The sequence below is a fragment of the Octopus bimaculoides genome, chromosome 4, assembly GCF_046866305.1.
Source record: "Octopus bimaculoides isolate indiv1 chromosome 4, ASM4686630v1, whole genome shotgun sequence".
NCBI classification, from domain to species: domain Eukaryota; kingdom Metazoa; phylum Mollusca; class Cephalopoda; order Octopoda; family Octopodidae; genus Octopus; species Octopus bimaculoides.
The window spans coordinates 75,372,340-75,400,052 of record NC_142931.1 but is presented as its reverse complement, the minus strand read 5'-3'; the positions used below and the strand labels follow the sequence as shown (position 1 = coordinate 75,400,052).

At 34.2% G+C, this 27,713-nt stretch overlaps 1 protein-coding gene across 1 annotated transcript in view; it reads right to left on the bottom strand.

Moving 5' to 3' along the window:
• Positions 1-27,713, bottom strand: part of LOC106882964 (uncharacterized) — a 125,642-nt gene that overhangs the window by 93,622 nt on the left and 4,307 nt on the right. Inside the window, exons 4-9 of the mRNA XM_089350073.1 lie at positions 22,072-22,122; positions 16,746-16,859; positions 7,644-7,766; positions 5,499-5,552; positions 2,712-2,777; positions 18-56 (exon numbers count right to left, since the gene is read on the bottom strand). Of these exons, the coding sequence (XP_089206199.1) occupies positions 18-56; positions 2,712-2,777; positions 5,499-5,552; positions 7,644-7,766; positions 16,746-16,859; positions 22,072-22,122 (447 nt within the window). The remainder of the gene's footprint in view (positions 1-17; positions 57-2,711; positions 2,778-5,498; positions 5,553-7,643; positions 7,767-16,745; positions 16,860-22,071; positions 22,123-27,713) is intronic.

Below are 27,713 nucleotides of genomic sequence, written 5' to 3'. Positions count from 1 at the left end.
ATAATGTATCCTCTCACCATTACCATTTGAAGCAAACGATGCCAATGTTTGTAAATCTGAAATCATTAAAAAGAAAGCAATTTATGATATATTTTATAGAATTATATTGTTATACACATTATAAATAATTACAAGATAAAAATCTAATCTTTAGATATTTCTGTGAAATATCAACATCTGATTAGTATGTATTTATGTATGTATGTATGTATGTATGTATGTATGTATGTAAGGCGGTGAGTCATTTGCACACCTGACAAAATTGCTTAACGGCATTTCATCCGGCCTTTTATTTTCTGAGTTCAAATTCTGCTGATATTGGCTTTGCTTTCATCCTTTTGAGGTCGATGAGATAGTCATCAATCAAGTACTAGAATCGATGTAATCGACTAACCGGTCCTACTAAAATTGCTGGCCTTGTGCCAAAATATGCACCCGCACGCGCGTATGCTGTTACTTCAGTCGGTAAAGCAACTCTCCATTCATTAGGATATATTTTGTCAATTTTTGCCCTGAAGAGATTTTTTAACATTTAAATGCTTAATGCAATATTAATTCTAAAATATGAATGAAGGTAAGAAATTGAAACGTACGTAGGCGATATGAAATTGGCTACTATATAAATAAATTGATATTTTCTCTGTTAAAACTTGTCATTTTCCTTATATTTTATATATATATATATATATATATATATATATATATATATATATATATATATATATATATATATATGTCTATAGATATATAATTTAATGAAATACAAAAGAACAGGAGTTACGTAATTTCTTTCATTAGTTTACATTTGCTTCTGAAACAAGAAGCTTGCTGTTCGAGCTGAGTACTAGTGAAACATTTATAGCTTCCTCAGAGTCATTTAAATGAAGGTCATGTCTATGGGGAAAGCTTTTGAATTCATACAGTTGGTTACATGCGCAATCAAATATAATATAACATCTTCATGGAATTGAGAGAGAGAAAACCCGCTTAGAGACTGATACATATATGCATACATACATATGTGTATCTTTATGGAATGGAGTCTTTTACTGGGTTATACACACACGCACACACATATGGAATGGGGTCTTTTTCTGAGCTATATATATAACACCAAGAAAAATACACATACACGTGTATATATACACATACAAAAAGATAAAAGCAGACACCTACATATGTACATGAGTGCTCTTATATTTATATATATATATATATATATATATATATATATATATATATATATATATATATATATATAGTGACTTATACAGGTACGAAGATATGCATATCAATATGTATATACGTATACATGTATGTGTAGATGCATATATATACTTGCCTATACAAGTATATATATATATATATGTGTGTGTGTATGAGTATGTGTGCGTGCATGTGTGTGTGTGTGTGTGTGTGCGTGCTTGTGTGTGTATGCATTCTTACACCTAATAATTCACATTCATGTATACATATAACAACACATCAATATACAATTATAGACACGCACGTACGAGTACAAATAGACATTTGGACATACATTCATCTAAAACAACTGAATCAGATATGAAAATATGAAAATAGTACTTTGTGAGAATTAAAATATTTTTACGGTTGAACTCAAAATAGATAAATAAATATTAAGTTACAAATCCCAGTTAAGGAAAATGTCCAATATTGAGTTATCTGTAGCTCTATCTACTTCAAGTTTCACTTATATATATGGTAGCTACTATCGATTATGATCACGGTTTGACATGTTTTACTTTTAGCCCTGCTGTATCTTGGACACCAGTGGAGGCGCAATGGCCCGGTGGTTAGGGTAGCGGACTCGCGGTCATAGGATCGTGGTTTCGATTCCCAGACCGGGCCTTGTGAGTGTTTATTGAGCGAAAACACCTAAAGCTCCACGAGGCTCCGGCAGGGGATGATGGCGAACCCTGCTGTACTCTTTCACCACAACTTTCTCTCACTCTTTCTTCCTGTTTCTGTTGTACCTGTATTTCAAAGGGACAGCCTTGTCACACTGTGTCACGCTGAATATCCCCGAGAACTACGTTAAGGGTACACGTGTCTGTGGAGTGCTCAGCCACTTGCACGTTAATTTTACGAGCAGTCTGTCCCGTTGATCGGATCAACTGGAACCCTCGACGTCGTAAGCGACGGAGTGCCAACAACGTCTTGAGCACCACCGATCTACTTGTAATCATAGCACATCCTCTTCTGAATTTTTAACATTAAGAATATTTAAACGTTTCAAATAGGAGTAGATGTTAAAAAATAAGTATTAATATACTTATATCTTATATAAACACACACGCACGCACACACACAAATAGATACATATTTACATTTATGTATGTGTATATGTGCGTATGCATATATGTGTGTATGTGTATCCGATATATGTACGCCTTTAATTCTCATCTCTTTTACTCTTCTTCTCTCAAAGACACTACACTGAATGCGTTTCAAAGAAAACGTACTCCAGCGGAACTAAAGCACATTGGACCACTTTTCTTATCCACTTTTTCCTATAGATATACGTTTCTAAGGAAGATCAAGCAGAAAGCCAAGTATATTCCCTTCAGCACTGTGGTATATCGTGAAAAATCATAAACTTGCTTCAGACTTTTAGATGAAATAGCCAATTACAATCCAGTGTAGTTTGTCAATGATCAAAAAACATTGTGTAGTTTAATTATATTTACCTCTTAATGGGTTACGCCTCATGGATCCCAATTGATAGTAATTTTGGTAATAACTTTGAAGGGAATCTGAAAAAGAGCCAAAGGTATATTTTTATATAACTTGATATATTTATTTCTCAGTAATATATACTATGTTCATACTAGCAAGTCTTCTGCGTTTATAAAATTAGTAATGTTTAAATGTTTGAGATTACTTTGAACTGAAATATTGATATGTCCCGCATTATGACGACGTATTTCGTCGTCTGCGTGACTGACCAGTACGGCATACTTCGCTGACTGTTTTCTATATTTGGCACACAAGCCATGACACAGAGGGGGACGGCACAAGGACAAACAGAACACCACAATGGGCGCAAAAAAATGACACGAATGAATGAAAGATGTATAATATTTAAATGAGGATGTAACAGCCGCTTGAACCCCACTCTCAAACAGTACCATTTAACTGTTTCAGTACAAAGTGTTTATATAATTTTTTCTCTTTATTTTTCTCTTTTTTCCCCTTTAATATCGTATGTGTAGTCTTTAAAATTTTTTAAGCTTACTCACACTCTACCATTTATTATATGGCAACAAGTCGTCGTAACATATAACTGGCGGTAGGTCGTCAAACTCTACCTTCATCCTATTGGGTCTATTTTGTTTCCAAGCCATTTCTTCAATTTCTCATATCTCTCTTTGTCTATTACTATGGCTGTTGTACTTTCTGGGTAATGTTCCGTTGGTAATTTAACTCTTATCACCGATTTAAATTTGGTGATTTCCCCTTCTATATCTGTGTTTTTTGTATACCATATGCCATTTGTTTTTTGTATACCATATGCCATTTGTTTTTTGTATACCATATGTCATTTGTTTTTTCCTGGTCTTTTGACTGTTCGTTCCTGCAGTGGAATTGAGTTGTCTGTGATGGTTTCCTTTTCTTTTTCCTTCGTTGTTGATGCTGGTGGAGGTTCATTTAGTGGAAAATGTGTACAGTCTATTTCACTCTACGTTTTTTTTCTTTATTGAACTCTCTGGAGGTGAGTTCACTGGTTCTTTTCCTTTTCGTTTTGGTTACCTCCGTAAATGGTTCTCCCGCTTCTTTCGTGCATTTTTCATTTTCTAGGTCCGCTATTTCGGCATTCTGCTCCTATTGGCTTTCCTCGTTTTTATTTTCTCTCTTTCGACACTTTACTCTAATAGCTAATTGGTGGCCTTCCTTCTACCACCACTCTCAACCTTATGTCCTTCGATAGTATTATTTCTTCAGCAATTTAATTTAGATCTTGTTGTCCGATCTGGATGACCATTTCTAGTCCGTATCCCCAACAATCTACCTTTAGAATTTTGGCGTCTTCCTCAGTTTTGGGCATTACGGCTGCCACCAGCCATGCTTCTTTGATCTCTGGTGGTACTCTGCTTATTCTAATTCTAGCGACCCTTTTGCCACACAAGTACCCATTTTTCTGTATTTAGCGTCACAGTGGAATGATTTATTACTTCCTGTTCGTTGGCAAATCTCACCTCCACCGTGCCGTATGTTCTGCCTCTTGTATAGAATGTTGTCCCGTGCTTAATTTTCTTCAGACATTCTTTAATTACTTCTTCCGTAGCAATCTCTGTTTTCTTTGTGGTTGTAGACAGTGTTCTGTACACCACTGTTCTTTTCTTGGTACTTGTTGTCACTTCTTCTGGAGGGGTCAGTTTTAAAATTGATCCCTCCTTCTGAATCAGCCTGTAGCATTGCTTTAGCTTCCTTTGTTCAATTTTAATTTTTTCGCACTTCTAGCGAATCTGCACCTTTCCCAGCTGCTGAAGCATAACTCCCGGCATGTACTGGAACTGGTTTACATTCCATTTTATTTTATTTTTTCATTTACTTCGCCCCAAAATAGGGAAGAAGACAAACACAAAATTTAACAAAAACAGAAACGGTATTTAACAAATTCAACAAAACATGGTTCACTCGCGCGGGGAGAACCATCGACAAAGGTACAACAAAGTATAACAAGACTTACGTCAACCGGAATCAAAAATGATCTAACACTGACAACGCATAACCTTGCAGATGGGTCTCAGTTAGAATTTTCTTCAGGTCGAGTCGCTCATTCCACTCAAAATTTCCCTGAACAAAATTTGTTTTAAGGACGATGAACAAAAGACCCATGTTTCCAGAATATGAATTATTCAAACCCCAAAGAATTCCTCTCAACACTTGGCTATGATACTTCCCCACTACTTCTCCTTGTGATAACATATCGCCAGTCACTAAGGGACATGCTCAACTAGTTAAGGTAAAACATCTGACAAGCAAATCTGTGGTATTGAACAGATTATTTGTTGTAGCCCATCTTTTATAGCGAGACAAGACAATGTACATAATAACACTTCCGACCAGTTAAGATCAAAAGCAATGAGAGCCATTGCCTGATACTGCTTCAGGGCAGTTATTATTATTATTGTTGTTGTTGTTGCTATTGTTACTATTGTTGTTGTTGTTTTTGTTGTTCATATTATTATTATTATTATTATTATTATTATTATTATTATTATTATTATTATTACTAAGGCGGTGAAGTGGCAAAATCGTTAGGACGCTGGAAGAAACGCTTAGCGGCATTTCGTCCATCTTTAATTTCTCAGTTCAAATTCCATTCAGTTCGACATTGCCTTTTATTCTTTCGGGGTCGATAAAATAAGAACCACTTGAGCACTGGGATCGATGTAATCGACTTACCCCAATTTTTGAGATCGTCTAAAATTACAGTATATATCTAATTAATTACTTTGATATACACCTACCCAAAAAATTCTTGTTTGAACCATGATCGCACATGCTTTTCTTTGGATGACTCCCTAGAAATAGAAACCAAATTCCCTTAATTTGAAATAAGAAAATACGTTCCATGATGCATCGATACACATTTATCGAAATAAAAAAGGGGGATGTTTAGTAATTGTTTGACATACATATATACATACATACATACACGTGGTGGTGTCAGAAAGTTCCCGGATTTGTTGTGTAGCGTGCCAACAGATGGCAATACATAGTTCCGTGCGCAGTAAGAGCTAGCAGTGATCTTTATGAGGTAGTGTGCCGAGTGACATCACTGTGTTTACTTTGCAAGTTGTGAAATCTAAGTTTTTGTGATCATGTGTATGCTGTAGTGTGTGATTTTGTCATAGAGAGGAAGAAAAATCCAACGTGAAATTTTGCGTTAAACTTGGTAAGTCTGCTACAGAGACATTGAGCATGCTTCAACAGGCTGACGGCGACGAGATAATGGGTCGTACGCAATGTCTTTTAGTGGAACGGGTGCTTCTAAAGCGGAAGAACGTCCCTGGAAGGCGATGAGTGATCTGGAAGATATGGCATGTGCGCTACCATCGGAAATGTGTGCATATTGTGCATTGAGAATTCGTCACACAGAGCCAGACCGTCGATCGAGGGTTCTACTGCGACGCTTTGAAGCGTTTGAGGGACGACATTTAGGGAAAGCGAACGAATAAGTGGAGCGGTTAAGAATTGGATTCAACACCGAGGTCTCTTCACTCAAGAGTTTCTCGCAATAAAACAACAAAGTAATACTTCAGTCCCACACTATTCACCAGATTTAGCAGCTACGGACTTCTATCTCTTCTCCAAGATGAAAATGCAGCTCAAAGGTCACCGTTTTAACACCGATGTCGATATCCAGAGCGAATAGCAGAATAACCTCGACTCGCTTACGGAAAACGACTCCCAGGCCGGATTCCATAAGTAGTAAGAACGCTGGAACCGGTGTATTGTTGCGCAAGGTGACTATTTCGAAAGAGATGATGTTAAAACTTAGGTAAATAAGTTATTTTTAAAAAATATATCTAATCAGGGAAACTTTTGATATCACCTCGTATAAAGAACTGGCAAACCAAATACAAAAGTGAAATGCGCGCGCGCGCACACATACACACACACACACACACACACACACACACACACACATTAAGGAAACAAGTGTTGCACTATTAATACTTGGCGAAATATTGCTAACAGAAGCAAAATTCTTTTCATTTAAGGTAATCATAAATATAAATATATCAGAATATAACAAAAAAAAAAAAAAATAACAAGAAAATAAACAGGATAGCCAATTCAAAAGTATAGGAATTTATCTATCGACTCATTAATATTGATCAGGGTCTATGATACAAAAACATCGAGCTAGAATAAACTAATGCTCTGATTAACGTTTCACGCTTTCCGCCTCTTTTATGATTTCCTGCCATTCAATAGGAAAAAAGTTACTAGAATGACACTCGTGTTTATAAACTAGCATATAGATCCGACATATTTATATTTGTAATTCTCAACTCCTATACTATTTTTCTTTAAGAGATCATGCACTAAATGCATTTACTCGAAGCTTCTTCCTCGTCCACTATTCGTTGAGAAGATCAAGTAGATAAAATAGGACGTCAACTATGGTGATTTCAAAATTACACGAATAGAGCTATAACATTCGACCATTCCTTTTGGATGAAAATGTATTATTTTACATAGACACAATGCCAAATATTTAGTGGATTGGAACAGCCATTACTTTATCTCTAACTCAGAGCTAGGAAGAGAATTTAACCTTAAAGAAATTTTCATTCAGAACTTAAAACATATATCAAATACAAGGCATGTTTTCTTTCTCACTAGGTGATTGATTCTGATTTAGATATAAGGATAGAACTTATGGAGGAGGACTTAGTCGATTCTATAGACCACAGGACTTGACTGGTACTGTATGTGATTGATCCTGAAACGATAAAAGGCAAGTTTGAGCTCGTCGAGATAAGAATCTAGGACATAATTTCTGCAAGAAAAACCGCGAACCATTTTAACGGTGCTGCCAGTTCGAAACCGTTTTCTGACTATATAAGGAAATAAAATCAATGGCAGTATAGCAAAATACTTACTTTGTTTTGTGAGACTATGTTCAATACCACCAAGGCCCCTGTGAGGAGGACGTGCTAAGTGAAAACCTCGAGATTCATCAGCGTCGTGAACATCATGGGCCATAATACGATCTTTGCCGTAATCTGAAAAAAAAAAATGTAAAGATATATGCAGATATATTATAAAGTGTAAATTCATAAATCTTAGCGAAGTACACGCATACATAAAATTTATTCCAGCGAAGACATCTCACAGATCGTTGAAATGTAACACAGAGAACAACTTCATACGACAACAGGAAAACCATAGAAGAAACTAGAGACACATTTTGGTGATAAAGGATTCAAAAACCTTAACTTCAAACTGGACCAGCTTTAACAACAACTTGCAGCTACAAATGAAAAGCTAAACGATACATCTACAGCATATAAACGGCAAATGCTCAGTAAATTATTTTAGGGATCTCAAGTAATTTTATCACGGTGTCAACGCTTCTATAAAACATAAACTAAAACCCCACCCGCAAAATATCAGGTTGAGGACCACTGGAGTTCTGTATGGGAAACAAATAATCAACTCAACAAACAAGCTGTATGGCTAAAATAACTGGAGTAGGAATACTTCCAGCATGTCCAGCAAAAGCAATATGCAATAGACGGCGAAATAATGGAAACAGTTCTAAGGAAAATATTGAACAGGAAATCCTCCAGGCCCATACCACATACCAAGTTACTGACTGAAGAATTTCACCATTTATCGACGAGATCTCATACGGTTGTATGGAGAATGTATCAAAGCATATAAGAACTGCCGTAATGATTATCAACTGTATCGACTCTCCTTATGTCCCAGAATAGCCAAACCAACCTTGCCAAATTTACCGCCTCAGAGCCTGCTAGAACATCACATATAAATCATACACTGGGTGCCTCAATCTTTTCTCACATTATCATAGTGCTACCAGCAGCATTATAACACTTGAGCAAGCTAGAAGAATGGAGGTGTGGGACTGTGTACAGCAGCTACAAATTAACAAAATGATCCAGGAAAGAAACATCAGAAAACAACGTGAGAACTTAACCGAAGCATTACGTGGGAACTTATCAAAGCATTACAGTTAGTCAAAGTCCCACAACTAATTGTAAGTGCTGTTGAACGCCTGACAAAGACTTTGTATATCACTTTGCTCCTTACGAGTGATGTGGAGCAAATTGAATCGGATAGCATTGATTACCATAAAAGTATCTCTTAGAGTGATAGCTTGTCAGTGAAGCTGTTCTTATTATTATTGGACTCATTATCATATCTACACACAAATTATAGTAATGATAGAAATCGATCCAGAACTATCACCCATCTTTGTCGACGACCTGAAATTGTACACGCCAAATATCGATCAAATAAAAAAATAAATAAGAAATTGGACCTCATAACACAATTTTCTACAGACACTGGATTGTAATTTGGCGAGTCCAAGTCTACATTCTAGACAACAAAACGTGGAAAAGCTGTGCCTCCCTCTGACAATCTAAAAATGAACAACCGCTTGATAATATAAACTCTATAGTCAGGTGAGAGTTACAAATATCTTTGACAAGATGAGAATGTGAAACATAATATACGTGTACACACACACACACACACGCGCACACACACACACACACACACACACACACACACACACACACACACACACACACACATATATATATATTCGCCATGATTGATCGCTAGCCACTAAACCTTTTTTTTAATTTTCTCCCTCTGTTTATTTCTGTGTTCCTTTCTGTCGAAGAGCATAGGCTCAACACATAAAAGACTTTCTTACTTCCCGAGCGTTAAACTAATACATTTGTTTGTTGTTTACACACCGCCTTCGTCTTTTGTTTATTTTTTTGTAAATTCCAACTATATATATATATATATATATATATATATATATATATATATATATATATATATATAAAGGAGTGAAAAGAGTACAGTGAACTTGCTGTGAGGAGTAGAATATCCAACGTTTCGGATGCGATCTTTCGTCAGGGGATAAATTATAAGAGAAAAAGAGAAGTTGAAGAAAGACAGTGTTTCACATCCTCTCACTTTGAAAAACTGCTTGCAACTGATAATGGACGCTGAATAACAAGGGATGCAAACGTGAAACAGAAGTTATAGGAGAGGGCTTGCAGAAAGGAGGAAGAAGAAAAGGGTGATGGAGAGAGCAGAGTTAAGTAAATACGGGAATGTTGCAGAGATAGGGTAAAAGGAGGATTAAAATGGCTAAAAAAGAATTAAGAGGTGAACGGATTAAAGGAAAAACGCCTTGGGGATTGCATTCGCAAACACATCAGAAGTATAATGCTACGAATGCCAGGCCAAACTGTTGCCACCCATTTCAACACTGTGAATCATTCTATTGCAGATTTATCAGTGTGTGGCATGGCCTTGTACCACAGACACCCATTCTCTACGAAAGGAAAGGAGCAATGTCTCATATTTTATGTTGGCACTATGTCCCCGACAGGTGTGAATGAACGTTTTTCCATTCATCCTTTCACCTCTTAATTCCTTTTTACCCTTTTTAATCCTCCTTCCATCTTTTCTCTGCAACATTCTCGTACCTATTTACGTCTACTCTTTCCATCACCCTTTCCCCCTCCTTTCTGCACGCCCTCTCCTATAACTTCTATTTCACGTTTGCAGCCCTTGTTATTCAGCGTCCATTATCAGTTGTAGTCAGTTTTTCAAGCTGAGATGATGTAAAACTCTGTCTTTCTTCAACTTCTCTTTTTCTCTACCCCCTGACGAAAGATTGCATCCGAAACGTTGTATGTTCTACTCTTCACTACAAGTTCACTGTCCCCCCCTTTCGCTTCTTTCGATATTTTCTCATATCTTGCCGACGCAGAGCTACACAAGATTCCTTGTAGCTTGCGTAATTATATATATATACTTTATTATTAAAGCTGCAAAAAACATCACAAAAATATTTTTTAAAACTGCTACTCAGAGTTTCACATTCCCGTTCATTGAATAGTTTTGATTGAGAATAGAACGAAAAATTGGAGCTATATATATAAATATACAATTTACATTGTCAGATACACATTTGAAATTGGCTTCATTTCATTGTTCCTTTCAACTAATGTTTTTGTTAAAGAAACGGTGATATATATATATATAATTAAAATTAAAAGATTTAAAAATCGTATTATGTAAAATTGAAGAAAACCTTAAATCAAAGATTAACTTTAGTTAGAAGGAAAACGTGTATACCTTGAGTAAATTAATTAATAATAAAATAAATTTAATTAAAATCAAGCAGTTACTCTGTGCCGATAAAGGGCAATAACCCAGGAACCGGTCAACAGATGTTGCTTTAAGCTGGATAAGTGTGCTGGGCTCCCTGTTCGGAAATATAATGACACAAATACTGTGTCGTATAGCTGTCTGGAAACAATGTTTCCTGGGGCTAAAAAGCACTAACAGTAATCCCATCCAGGACAGCCACATTACGTTGGCAAATAGTTTTTACTTTAAAGAACTGTTATTGAATACTTCTCTTTGAGAGGTTTAGAAATAATAATGTTTCTATTTATTAGATCAGTGAAGTGTGTCACTTTAAAAATTATATATTTTCGAACGGGATTTCAACAACGCCACATAGCCAAGCAGCTACTCTGTGCTGATAAAGGGCAATAACTCAGAAACCGATCTACAGGTGTTGCTTTGTGCTGGATGGGGGTGCTGGGATCCCTGTGTTGAAAATATAAGGACACAGATATTGTGTCGTATTGCCAGCTGGAAACGATGTTTCCTGGAGCTAAGCAACAGTTACAGTCGTCCCATCTAGGACAACCACCTTATGTTGGCAAATAGTCTTTATTTTAAATATAAGTCTGTTTATAATAAAATATTCACTTACAGAGATCTAACAGCATAAAAATAAACACGTTGTTCACATACAAATGAATACAAAGATTCACTTATACTTGCACACACACAGCAAAGAAAAACATATTCATACATATATATACGAAACATACAAATGTTGATACATGCATACATATATACATACACACACACACACACACACACACACACACACACATATATATATATATATATATATATATATATTAGGGACAAAATCCAAAATTACAGGTAAAAACTCAATTAAAATCAATTTATAAAAAATTAAAATTAAATTGAGCTTTATAGATAAAATATATATATAAAATATATAGTTTTAGGGAAAATAACCAAGTTTCAAGAACTCATCGATGAAAATCCACTATCAGATATAGAAAAATTAACAATTAAAAGCACAATAAATAAGTATAATATAAAACAGATTAAATATCATAATATAAAGATAATAAAGATAATATTATCTTTATCTTATGATATTTAATTTGTTTTATATTATACTTATTTATTGTGCTTTTAATTGTTAATTTTTCTGTATGTGATAGTGGATTTTCATCGATGAGTTCTTGAAACTTGGTTATTTTCCCTAAAACTATATATCTTATATATATACACACACACACACACACACACACACATATATATATATATATATATATATATATATATATATATGCGTGTGTGTGTGTGTGTGTGTGTGTGTGTATACATATACACATACATATACGTTTCCGTGCGTATGTTCTAAATGCACAACTTTCTTGCTACAAATTAGGAAAAAAAATCAGTAAAAGAAGTGGCTGGAGGAAGAAAAAAGTAAAAGATAGAGAAAAATAGAAAGCGAGAGAGAGAGAGAGAGAGAGAGAGAGAGAGAGAGAGAGAAATGGTTTGAAAAATAACGTTCTTAAAGTATCTAACAATGACATACGTTAAAACTCTTCTGTATAAGCTTGCAAACGCACACATGAAAAGACATGCATATCCACAAAAATACATACATATATACAATAGTAACACACTTGTATACACGCATTCAAATATACAAATCAACATATACGCATATATGTATCTACATACATATATACACATAAATATACATATATACACCATAACGTGTATACACATACGTTTATATTTAAAACTGTTTGTATATTGAATATTGAAAATAAAAAAAATAGCGCAATGAATTAATGTAATATAAATATGAATATGATAAATCTTTTCTAAAATTTTGACCTCTGCGAAATTTAAATCAGAAATTTAGCAACTGGCTAAATTTTCGTCAAATATTTTGTTCAGCTCACTAAAGCTCTGCACCATCATCTTAACAGCAGATAAATAAATGCAAGTGATTAAGTAAATAAGAAAAAAAATCATAACAATAATAAAAAGAAGGTATAATAAAAAAAAGGAAACATCCATTCGGGTGTTTGATATCTTAAAAAATATTTTGGGCGATTGTAAATGGACTTTTAAAGATATGCATTAAAAATCAAAATTGAGGTATATTTTGGGCTAAATTGCAGTATGAAAGAACGATCATATGGCTAAAAACTGTGAATATAAAAGCAATAGCAGCAATAAAACAATAAAAATAAAATTAGAATATTATAAAAGTAATGAAATAATGAAATAAAGTAAAATAATAGTTCATAAACAGTCGAAGGTTTACTTGAAAGTCGAAAAATGTAAAATGTAAAAGGCAAAAAAAATGTACAATGAATGTAATACTAAATGATGCATGTATTTAGGTGAAAAGCCAAAATCAAATGAGAAAGTCAATATTATCCGTACGGTATTTTTTCATTCCACTTTTTATACCTCGTAGCTTGTCTGAAGGTATTTAAAAGCTCCCGTCTTTGGTTCAGTGCGTATTTATGCTGGAACAGGATGAAGAGCTTTTCAGTCAGGCACAAACTGCAACTCATTGGGCGCCTATATGCTCCATGTTTATATGGTTTTGCTTTCTCCAAGATTGTCCAGCTGATTTTGAAAGGTCGAGCATCATTTTCTTTCAGTTGTTAGATATGTTTAGCGTAATTTATTGCTGTCCTATTTTCGGGGTATCGAAATGAATTTTGGTGGGAATATAATCTAATATTAAAGGAATTTTACGAAGCTCCACTATATGTTTTGTATTCTTGTGAGCCGTCTATTTGTACCTTATCTCTATAGACTATTCCTTTCTCAAGACAATTTCCCTCTAACGGACAGCAACTTTGATCATTGAATAACAATACTTCTGGTTATTTCCGGCACTGTAGTTGCTTCGAATGATTTTCCTGTTATGCTGCTTAATTAAAGAGGCAAAGCTCTTGCAACAAGAATAGCTAACCTTCAGCGTTCTCCTATTAAAAATTCTATAGAACTTCCTCCCATCACTACTTATTCTGATTCTTTTTCCTAATTTGTAGCAACAAAGTTGTGCATTTAGAACAGACGCACGGAGACGTATGATGAATATATATATGTATGTAGATACCTATATATACATTACTATATACATTCATATTTACATTTTGCCTATATATTTGTATGTATGTATGCATGCGTTAACGTTTGTATGTTTAGAGGTTTAGAGCATATACGTATGTATATGTTTTTCTTTTTGTGTGTGTGTATGTATAAGTGAATATTTTTATACATTTGTACGTGATCAACGTGTGTTTATTTTTATGCTGTTAGATCTCTGTAAGTGAATATTTTGTTATAAACACTTATATTATTTTAATTAAATTTATTTTACCATCAATTAATTTACTCTAATTATGCATGTCTTTCTATCTAAAGTCAACTTTTAGTTTAACGGTTTCTTCGATTTTACATAATATGATATTTAAATCTATATTAAATCTCTGAGTGAGATGTAAACAGTAGCAATACCGAATCGTAACACATAATTGCCAACCAAATGTGGCATCCTATACGGGACAGTGCTACTGGCGTTTATAGCTCCAGGAAGACATCTCTTCCAGCTGGCTAACGACACACCTTCTGTGTCCGATTAGTATTTGCGAGGGGAGGTCATCACTCCCATCCCTAGCCTTACGTGATACACAGGGACTGGAATTTCTGGGTGATTACCAGTCCTCAGCGTATGTTAATGACCAGCTAGTGATGAAAACTCACCCCACTCGCAAAATATTACATGCTTTTTCCAGCGACGAACCGTCGCTGATCTCGAAAATGGAGAAATAAGCTATGGCAGCGATGACCTCCCCTCGCAAATACTATTCGGACACAGAATGCGTGTCATTAGTCAGCTGAAAGAGATGTCTTCCTGGGGCTATTAACGCCAGTAGCAATGTCCCGTACAGGACGCCGCACTTGGTTGGCAATTATACGTTACGATCCCGTATTACTGCTGTTTACTTCTCGCTTAGAGATTTTATATAGCTTATTTTTCCTTTTTCAAGATCAGCGAAGGTTCGTTGCTGGAAAGAGCATATAGTATTTTGCGAGTGGAGTGAGTTTTATCACTAGCTGGTGATTAACACGCGTTGAGGACGGGTAACCACCCAAAAACTCGAGTCCGTAAAGCTAGGGAGGAGAGTGATGACCTCCCCTCGCAAATACTAATCCGACACAGAATGTGTGTCGTTAGCCAGCTGGAAGAGATGTCTTCCTGGGGCTATAAACGTCAGTAGCACTGTCCCATATAGGATGCCACACGTTATTGGCAATTATATGATTTTTAAATGACTTAATTTTAATTTTATGTATATCACCGTTTCTTTTAAAAAATGTTAGTTGAAGGGAGCAACTATACGAAACCAATTTCAAATGTGTATCTGTCAATGTAAATTGTATATTATCAATCAAAACTGTCCGACGAACGGGAATCTGAAATTACGAGTGGCAGTTTTTTGTGATATTTTTGTGATGTTTTCGCAGCTTTAATAATAAGACATATTACTCTACCTCTGGTATTCGAGTACTATTTTTCCCCAATTTGTTTCGTATTTATGTGCTTACTTTCGTATATATATATATATATATATATATATATATATATATATGTGTGTGTGTGTGTGTGTGTGTGTGTGTGTGTGTAAGTATGTATATATGGTAAAATCTATAAAACGAATACAGTGAACTTGGCGTGGAGAGTGAAAAATGCAAAGTTTTACAAAGTAGTCAGTGGGGGTGGAACTAGGATGGATACCAAATATGTCAACCTCGTTGTGGGCCGGATTGAAAAAAAAAATATTTGCATTATTCACTGAATCCATTCCAGAGCTGTACCACCGTTATATTTACTGTTGTTTAGTTGATACCTTACCGATGCCTTGCCGATCACATTCAGCATCCCATTCGAAACATACTACTAGGACAAATTGTCACCACTCACTTCAAAATTGCACGCCATTCCCGTAGTAACTTATCAGTAATAGAACACCATGGATCCACATTCTCAAGGAAATGGATGGAACAACGCTTCATATTCGAATTTGGTGATATGTCACCCACAGGCTTAAACGAACAAATTTTCTTCTACTCTTACAATTCCTCTTGGTTCACTAAACCCTTTCTTATTCTTCAACATCCTTTCCATCTCATCTCCCATCACCCTACTCTCGACTTCATCCGCTTCTCATCGTCATTGCATGTCTTTTTCTTTCTACCTCTCACACTCTCTTTTTTCCTACGACATCGTCTTCACGTTTAAAGCTCCCATTTTCCTGTGTTCCTCACAGTAGAAGCCATTTTTTTTTAGAAGATGTAAAATTCTGCTGGTTTTCGTTAATTTCCCTCCTGTTAACTTTTTTCTGATGGAAGATTCTATCCGAAATTTTCTGATGGAGGATTCTATCCGAAAATTTTCACTGCTCACAGCATGTTCACTGCGCACTTTTTAGCGATTTTACTAAACAATAAAAGTTACGCCGTCACAAACCAACACAGGCCTGTTTTGCTGGAGATATATAGTCTCTGGTTGACTTGGTGTTGGTTAAGGAAAGATAAAATGGAAAGGAAGAGAATGAAGCAACCTACATATATGCACCAACTGACACACTTCAACTGAGGATAACATCGATTCATGGTAAGTAATTGTTATATTACTCCCGGAAAATGTTATAATTTTTCAAAATATTTTTGTTCTGATTGTTCGTGACCGTTTTCTGACTAAATGATAAAATAAAATCACTGGCAGTATAGAATCATAAAATATTGAAAAATTGAGCATCGATTACTTTCTTGAAGGGCATCATGTCCAGAACCGCCATGGTGAGTATTTTCCTTGTGGACAGTGCTAAATTCTCCAAAGTCATGACCATTGGGCATAGATTGATGTTCTGTGGTGTGATCTGAAGAAAAATGTTAAGATATGTGCAAATATATATTTTTTGCTTTTTTTTTCTACTCTAGGCACAAGGCACAAAATTTTGGGGGAAGAGGCACGTCGATTAGATCGACCCCAATCCGCAACTGACACTTAATTTATCGACCACGAAAGGAAAAGTCGGCCACGGACGAATTTGAATTCAGAACGTAAAGACAGATGAAATACCGCTAAGCATTTCGCACGGCGTGCCGCAATTGCAAATATACATTGAAGTGTAGATTTATATATCTCAGCAAAATACATGCTTTCATACATACATGCATGCATACATACATACATGCATGTATGTATGTATGTTTGTATGTATGTATGTATGTATGTATGTATGTATGTATGTATATATATATATATATATATATATATATATATATATATATATATATATATAATATTAGGGATAAAAGTCCAAAAGATTCGATTAGATAAGTTTTGCATTTCTTTCTTTTCAATAATTTTGTTAAATGTTTTTCTTTTATTTATTGGTGATATAATTTTTTTTATATGAATTAATTTATTATTTTTGTCAGTTTATATTATAATAAACGCAAAGTTAATAATATAACGTTTATAATTTTAGTTTAACCTAAAACTTCGTTAAGATAAATATTGCATTTATTCTTTCAATACTATTGTTAAATGTTTTTCTTTTATTTATTGGTAAAATAAGTATTTTTATATAAATTCACTTGTTATTTATTGTTAATTGATATACTATTTAACACTAAGTTAATAGCATAACGTTTAACATTTTAGTTTAAACTAAAACTGCAATAAGATTAGTGTTGCATTTTTTCAATAATATTGTTTAATATTTCTCTTTGATTTATTGGTAAAATAACTATTTTTGGATCTTTTTTAAAACGGGGGCCACATTTTTCATTAACGAAACACTTTGAAACTTGGAACACTGGTAGAATGTGCCATATAAAACATCTTTTTCTCTTAGTCTTCTTAAAAAAAAAAGAAATCCCTAAGTTATTCCATGTTAAAGTTGTCGTATTTCTGTAATTTCAACCAATCACTGACGTCCATTCAGCCCATATACATTAAGTGCCGACTACATAAACAAACGATTCTGAAACAATTCTATCGGTGATAGGGTTAGGGTTAGGGTAAAACAGCAAATTTAAAAAGAAAAAAGCAAATAAAACGAAGAATAAAAAAAGAAAATGAAAAAAGCAAATTTAAGATGAAAAAAGCAAATAAAACGAAGCTATGGCTTAATCAGCCAAAGGAGTAAATATAAACAACTGAATATTTGTCAGTGATTGGTTGAAATGATCGAAATAAGACAATTTTTTACATGAAATAAATTCGAATACAAAAATATTTTTCTGTTCTATAACACAAAATAGATAAGTATACGATGTTTGAAAGTCTTTCGGTACCAAAAACACTACGTAAAACATTAATGAAAAATGTGGCCCCCGTTTTAAAAAAGATCCCTATTTTTTTATATAAGTTCATGTATTGTTAGTTTATATTCTAGTAAAATGCTAAGTTAATAGTATAACGTTTAAATTCTATTTTAGACGAAAGATTCGTTAAGATAAGCTTTGCATTTATTTTAATAATATTGTTAAATGTTTTTCTTTTATTCATTGGTGAAATGAATATTTTTATATTAATTCATTTAATATTTCTGTTAGTTTATATTCTAATAAACGTAAAGGTAATAATGTCACGTTTATAATTTTATTTTATATAGGTATTACATTTATTTTTAATAATATTGTTAAACATTTTCTTTCTTAATATAAGTATTTTTATATAAATTAATTTGTTATTTATTGTTGATTGATATATATATACATTCATTTTATTATTATTATTGTTTTATTTTGACATGAAGATTAGCTATATTTTTGAATAGAATTGATTTTCGATCGATTTAATCGATTTTATTATATTTTATTTTCTATTTGAAAATTTGGTTATGAAACACGTGAAGTTGTTTTGTTATTTAAATGATTATCACTTTGTTTTTAATTATAGTTCTTTTTAGTGTTTTTACTTATTAAATATTTCTATATGTGACTGTGGATTTTCATGGATGAGTTCATGAACTTTGGTTCTTTTCTCTAAATCATATATATATATATATATATATATATATATACATATGTGTGTGTGTGTGTGTGTGTGTGTGTGTGTGTGTGTGTGTGAATAAAAGCAAAAATAAAAATAAAAACATAAAAAAAGGGTTTTGTATGATCGTGTATAGAGGAATATATTATTTAAAAGAGTTCCAACTCTGTTTTTTATATTTTATTTATATTCTTATAAAATTAATGTCGGATATAGAATATGGAATATATAATATAAATAGTAAAATGAAATGAAGTATTGAATGTCTTATTGAATATATGAAATATTGAGTATTAAATATAGAGTATTGAATATATAAAGGCTAGTTTACTTTCATACCTCATATAAATAAAACGTAAAAAAACAAACATAGTTGGAACTCTTTTAAATAATATATATATATATATATGTATATATATATATGTATATATATATATGTGTATATATATATATGTATATACATGCATATATATATATATATATATATATATATATATATATATATATATATATATATATATATATATATATATATATATATACAGGGTGTGATGGGTAAATTGTCATTTTATATTTTTTATTTCGCTCATATGCATTGTTTGTTTTTGATTTTGTCGGCTACACAGTGTGTTAGGGTCAGTTGGGCGCCATCTATGAGAAGAACAACACCATGACGCATTTCACTCAGCCAGAAATTTGGAAAAGACATACTGTACTATTTGGCATTCGCGCCGGAAGCTCCAGTGCGGACACTTCAGAGTGTCTTGGTATCACTCTGAGGACAGTGCAATCTGAGGACAGTGCAATCTGAGGACAGTGCAATCTGAGGACAGTGCAATCTGAGGACATGTACCGGGAGTGATAAAAAATAAACATCCAGTCATCATCATAGTATTTAGAGTGATCACTTATGATGGCAACCTCATACCCCCATTCATCTTCCCACATGGCCTCAGACCCAACACAGAGTCCTACTTCATGTGTCTGGGGGAGGTAGTCTGGGTCAAGAAGGTGGCTGCTGGAAGATCCTATGTCTGGCAACAGGACTCTGCCCCATTCCACACAAGCAGGAGAACCCACTCATGGCTGTCAGACAATTTCTGCAACCACATCACCCTTAACATCTGGCCAACTAACAACCCCCTTGATTATTATGTGTGGAGCGCAGTCATGCGAGAGACCAACAAAACCCCTTGTATCACCAAAGATGAACTGAAGGCAAGGATTATTGTAGCATTCACCAACTTAAACAAGGAGACCGTTCAGAAGAGTTGCACGAGATTCCAAAGCAGTATGGAGGCCGCGATTGAAGCCAGCAGTGATTTTACTGAATAAACCTACTCTTTAGTATTTCGAGATATTTTTATGTATTTTTAAATATCTAAGTATTTTTAAATACTCTATGTGCTTGTGCTGTGACCTCTAAATTTTTATTTCTCTATAGTATATCATATGAATTTATAATTCACTATGTCTTATATAATATCGACGCTTTTATATCTTATTATGTACTTATTTTACTTATATATTTTTTAAAATGCCTATGTATTTATAAATGTTTTAAAATATTTTTAGATATTTGCGGGCGTATATAAAAATATATATATAAATGTCTATATGCTTGTATGTTATTAACACTTCTATTAAGTTGAGCTTTATGTCGCTTTATTAATGTCGTACTAAGTGTGCATATATATTGAATATTCTGCTGGATAATATGTCATGTTCCTCTAGTTTTCCGCTCGTATTGCCTCCACTCAAATTATGAATATATATATCTATATATATATATATATGCACACCCTGAGTTTCGCCCGAGTGTGCATAATGGTATTCAGTCAACTTAGACCTTTATGAAATCATAGTAGAACTATACATTTCAACATTCTTTTCCTTTTGGAAAAGTTCGTATATAGACAAAATACCAGAAATTTGCTCGGATAGAATGCTCAATCTAATCGACTAGAAATATTTGGTTGTCACATCACTTTATCCGTCACCGAAGGCTAACAAGCAAAGTTTACTCTGGAAATATTTGGACACAGAACCGAAATTATACGCTGTATGGCATCTTTTCTTCACTAAATGATGGTTTCTGATTTACCTGGGAGAGGAGCGCTTTTCGGAAAAAAAAAGGGTTCGTCGATTGATGCACGGAAGGATTTGATTGTTACTGTATTTTATCGACACCAAAAGGTAAAAGGCAAACTTGGACTCGTCAGAATCTGAATTCAAGACGTAAATATCTAGAAGAAATACGGATTTCTTTTTTTTTTTTTGCTTTTTCGATCTAACAGTTCTGCCAGTTCGCGAGACCTTTCTGGCTCAATAGTACATCATTTTTTCCTGGATGTGTTGCCCATCATCTTCACCTTCTCCATCTTCTACTGCTTTGCCCATTTAACCCTTTTTTCTTTTTGATTTTTCTTTTTCATCCTTCTTATTTATTATTATTTTTTTTGTATTTATGTTATAATTTAAAATATGATCTGTTGTACAATTCACTGTAGAAATAAACCATTTCATTTATAAAAAAATTTTTTTTTAATGCTTTCTAACCACATGGTTCCGGGTTCAATCGCACTGCGTGGAATCTTGAACAATAGTCTCCTGCTATAGCCTCGGGCTGACGAAAGCCTTATGAGTGGATTTGGTAGATGAAAGCTGAAAGAAGCTTGTCGTATCTCTCTCTCTCTCTCTCTCTCTCTCTCTCTCTCTCTCTCTCTCTCTCTCTCTCTCTCTCTATATATATATATATATATATATATATATATATATATATATATATATCTATATATATATATATATATCTATATATATATATATATATATATATATATATATATATCTATATATATATATATATATCTATATATATATATATATATATATATATATATATATATATATATATATATATATATATATATATATATGTGCCTCACCACGGCTGCAATCTGGAGACAGAGACTGAAGCAAGTAAAACAAACAAAAGAGATAAGCTCACACAAAAAAAAATAATAATACAGTATGTTAGATGTTAGTAAAGCAGGAAATAAAATATATCGAGATTTAACAATGATTACCTTCAGATAATCTATATTCGTGCATATTCTGATGAGGATTTTCAGAGGATTCTGAGAAAAATTTAAAAACATATTTAGCTGTATGTTGAACAAAACTCCGTTCTTTATCAGATATATGTGTGTGTGCTTGCGTGTGTGTGCGTGCGCGCGCGCGTGTATATATATATACACACACACATTATTTACATTTGACGGATATTTGTCCTCATCTCGTTTGTTGTTAACACAACGTTTCGGCTGATATACCCTTCAGCCTTCATCAGGTGTCTTCGGGAAATTTCATTCCTAAGGTATTTTTCGATGTTGTTGTTGTTTGTTGTTATTATTATTATCATTATTATCATTCAGGTCACTGCTTGGTATCGAACTCGGAATCTTGGGGTTAGTAGCCCGGGCTCTCAACCAATACGCCATATGCCCGTGGGCAATTATGGAATTTTAGGGCATATAAATCTAATATTTTCCTATCCTTCCTTAATACCGGTTCCCGTATGCTATTCGTATCTGCACTCGGTCTGCTTAGGAGGTTGTTGTGTCCTAGCATATGTGCTACTTCTTTTAGTTTTCGTATTTTCCACTGGTGTTTTCTGTCTATTATTTTAACTTCATCCCACAGAGGAAGGTGGTCTCCATTTTTCCGTACATGATCAGCTAAACCCGATTTATCAGTATCTCTTCGTGTCACTGCTTTGCGATATTCCTCTACCCTTATTTTGAGAGGGCGACATGTTTCGCCTTTGTATAACCTACCACAGCTGCATGGGATGGTCTACACGCAGTCTTTGGTCACATTCTCTTCTACTGGTGGTTTTACTCGGACATATTTGCGAAGTATTACTCTTGAATACTGTTCTGATGTCATATGGGTCGCATATATTTTGTATCTTTTTGAAGAGGCCTTTCACATAGGGTAGACTGACTGTGGATAGTTTATTGGTTTCATCCCCTCTTTTCTTCATAATTAGAGTGGATAGTATGTTTTTGGGGTAATTGTTGCTTAATAGATTGTTACTGAGCTTCATCATTTCTTCTTTGTGGGTATCACGAACGCTACTAATATTCTTTGCTTGATGTTTTAGGCACTGAGCAATCCCTCTCCTTACACTGTATGGATGGTGGGAATTGTAGTTGAGGTATCGTCCAGTGAAGGTCGGCTTGCGGTATACGGATATCCTGAATCTCCTTCGAGTAAAGCCACCAATAGAAGAGAATATGACCAAAAACTACGTATACTCCATCCCATGCAGCTGTGGTAGGTTATACAAAGGCGAAGCATGTCGCCTCCTCAAAATAAGGGTAGAGGAAAATCGCAAAGATGTGACACGAGGAGATATTGATAAATCGGGTATAGCTGATCCCCCTGTGGGATAAAGTTAAAATAATAGACAGAGAAGACCACTGGAAAATGCGAAAATTATAAGAAGCAGCACATATGCTAGGACACAACAACCTCCTAAGCCCTAGAATTCACTCCATAATTGCCCAGGTGCATATAGCGTAGTGGTTAAGAGCGCAGGCTATTAACCCCAAGATTCCGAGTTGGCTTCCAGGTAGTGACCTCAATAATAATAATAATAATAATAATAATAATAATAATAATAATAATAAATGCCCGGATGCAATATCAGGCAGTGGCTCTCATGGTTTCTGATCTTAATTGATTGGAAGTGTTATCATGTACGTTGTTTTTTCTTGGTATAAAAGATGGGCTACAGCAAATATTCTGCTTAATACCACAGATTTGCTTGTCAGTTGATTGACCTTAACCAGTTGAGCATGTCCCTTGGTGGCTGACGATATGTGCATCTCTGATCACGAGCAGAAGTAGTGGGGGAGCATCATAGCCATGTGTTGAGAGGAGTTCTTTGGGGTTTGAATAATTCACCTTCGGAAAGATGGGTGTTTTGCTCAGCATCCTTAAACAAACCTTATTCAGGGACCTTTCGAGCGGGATGGGCTACTCGATCTGAAAAAAAATCTAACTGGGCCCCACCTGCGAGGTCATGCACTGTTTATCTTGATATGAGATCACCATGTCGCGAACATATGGTTGTGAAGCATGTGCCTGGTTTACCCTTATCAGACGGGTAGTCATGATGGGTATAATGGGCTTCGTATGTTTTACTCCAGTATCACTTTGATGGAATGCACTGCTCTTCACTCAATAATAATAATAATAATAATAATAATAATAATAACAATAATAACAACAACAACAACAACAACAACATCGAAAAATACCTTAGGAAGGAGAACCCAGGTTCGAAATTTCCCCAAGAAACCTGATGAAGGTGGAGGGTATATCAGCCGAAACGTTGTGTTATCAACAAACAAGAAGACAAATATCTGTCAAATGTAAATGATGTAAATAATGTACATAATTCCTCATCTATAAAATATAGAACTGTATATATATATATATATATATATATATATATATATAATATCTAATATAACGGCGGAGGAGTGGCTGTGTGATAAGTAGCTTGCTTACTAACCACATGGTTCCGAGTTCAGTTCCACTGCATGGTACCTTGGTTAAGTGTTTTCTACTATAGCCTTGTGAGTGGATTTGGTAGACGGAAACTGAAAGAAGCCTGTCATATATACATATATATATGCATATGTTTGCATGTCTCTGTTTGCTCCCTCCCCAACATCGCTTGACAACCAATGCTGGTGTGTTTACGTCCCCAAAAGAGACCGATAGAATAAATACTAGGCTTACAAAGAATAAGTCCTGGGGTCGATTTGTTCGACTAAAGTCGGTGCTCCACCATAGCCGCAATCAAATGATTGAAACAAACAAATATATATATATATATATAATAGTTATCGCCAAGCCAACATGGCAGTCCCAAAATTAGGACGAAAGCTGCCGTGAATTAGCTCCAAGAAGCCATTCGCCTCTAGCTAGCTATGTGACACACGAAACCTGTGTCCTTTATAACCTTTGAACAGGGGAGGTCAGCAGCTTCCCCTTGCTGGTTTGGCATCTGCAGACTAGACTAGTTTCAGGGTGTTTCCCCTTGTCAATGCAGAGCAGCCAAGCTCCAGCCAGGCGGCGCTACTGACTGTCTGTTCGAAGGTTATTTATCTTCTTGGCTTCTTGGAGCTAATTCACGGCAGCTTTCGTCCTAATTTTGGGACTGCCATGTTGGCTTGGCGATAACTATTAATTTCCAGTACCGCTGCGGTAGTCTCCTTTAGAGAGACTTAAAAATATTAATATATATATATATATATATATATATATATATATATATATATATATATATATATATATGTGTGTGTGTGTGTGAATATATGGGTACAGGATGTCACCAACTCTGTAACCAACATGAAGTACGAAAACAAACGAATTAAATACGCAAACGAGAGAAAATATGGAAAACAGGAAAAGCAACACAATGAACGACCCTTCATCATTTGTCGGCTGTCTATCTACTTCTCATTTTGAGCATTCAACGACAATATGAGACATCGAAGACAGTTACTCCCATAAATTCCAAAATAAAATTCTGGATTTATGGAGGGAACAAAAAAAGTACAGGGAGACATACAAAGAAACCGAACGAAAACAAACATGGAGGGTCGTTGGGCCAGAACGGGAGGAAAATAGTGAACGCTGAGAGAAACATTTTCTTTGAAAAGAAAAAAAGATAGAAGAGTCAGATAGAAGACGTCCAGTCTTTAGAACGTCCTGCAGGAAAAGAAAGATAATCACGTGAGGAAAAGAAAGATGGACGATCATAACTACAGAAATCAACCGTCCGAAGGCACATGTTACACTAGGCAATTGTTTACAATTGATGATATGTTCACATATATTTTCTCGTGAATTATTTGCTCCATATATGTATGCATATATATATTTATATAGATGTGTACCGACATCTTATCTTTTTTTATTTTTTATTTTTTATTATTTTATTTTACTTTCGCTCTCATTCATTCTTTCCTATACCTATATCATTTCTTTCTTTTCTCTCTTTCTCCTCTCTTTTCTACTCACTCACTCACTCACTCACTCACTCACAACCCATATCTGTCTATCATGATGGCTCTCTTTCTCATTCTATATACCCACGTGAACCTTTTTCATACCACCTAAATACATAATCTAATCCTTCAACATGAACGTGGCATTAAAAATACTGCCAATGTACTGCCTGGTTTAACCAGAGATTATACCTAAGGGAATATACCTTCACGGAAGTACGGAACAACCTCCATACCTTGTGAAAGAAGATAATCTGTGAACTTTATTCTCCTGTCTGTTTTCTTCTATCTACTGTTTTACTCTTTTTTCTTCAATCTACTATTTTATTCTTTATAAACTGTGAATTTCCCTATCTAGAACTTTCATACATACTCACTTTGTCTCTGGTAACGGAATAACCACTGTACATACATGCTAGCCTATCACTTGGAGTATCCTAGAAACAACTGTAAGACTTCAAATTCACCTTCCCCTAATCAAATATTCTAAATTACTTGAGATATTAGTCCTACCTTGGTTTTTGTTGTCCTCTATCCTTTAATATAATATCGTATAGTATAATATATATATATATATATATATATATATATATATATATATATATATATATATATATATATATATATATATATATATATATATATATATATATATATATACATATACAGATATATATGCCCTATATCTGTATATTTATATTGATGTCTCTTATTAGATGGTTAAACTGCAACCCTTTTATGCGGGACTTTTTATGCGGGACTATTTGTGGCGCACATGGGATAAATTCTTGGGGTGAAATGTTGAACTTACTAGCCGATAAATTTTGTGAATGCCTTTCCTCATGCGATTTTGATGTCGCATGGTCAAATACCCATGAGTATATAGACATTTTCAGATTTATCGTACATCATGCTGATGATTGGCAAAGAATAGTTTTATATTCTTAACCATGAAACGTCGTACATGATTAACTAAAGGCAGGTTTGTTTTTTATTTTCTCTTCTGTTTTTGTTCTATGTGTGCCATAAATATCGCCATCCGTTAGAGAAAAAATTGTAGTTTAGAATCAATAGTTCTTTGACTGCTATTTCTAAATTTTCAGTATGTTGGTGAAGCAACTCATGCTGACCCCTATATATTTATGATATATATATATATATATATATATATATATATATATATATATATATATATATATATATATATATATTAATTGTCAGCTAACATCTTGATTTAAGATTTCCTTTACCAAATCTCATGATATTGCTTCAAATAAATCTTGATAGTTTTTATGGCTATACCCACTATGGTTCATGTCGATTCCCTCAGCCCACTTCCTAACAGGCATTGCTCCTTGCTGTTTTGGTCTTAGATATACAAAGATTTGATAAACTAGTCTATAAATTAAAACTGACCCCATAAAACAGTGACAAGCAAAATCTGTAACAAGTCTTTCTTCCTGATACCTTAGTAGCTTCTAAGCTGAAGTGAAGACAGCATGTTATCTGCCTATCTCCTTACCTTTTTGGAGATTTTTGGTGAAAATATACTAATGTGTCCATCTGTTTTAATTTAATTAAATTCTTTGTCTATATGCAGCTGAGGATTGTTCTGCATTTAAATTGATATAATGATTGCA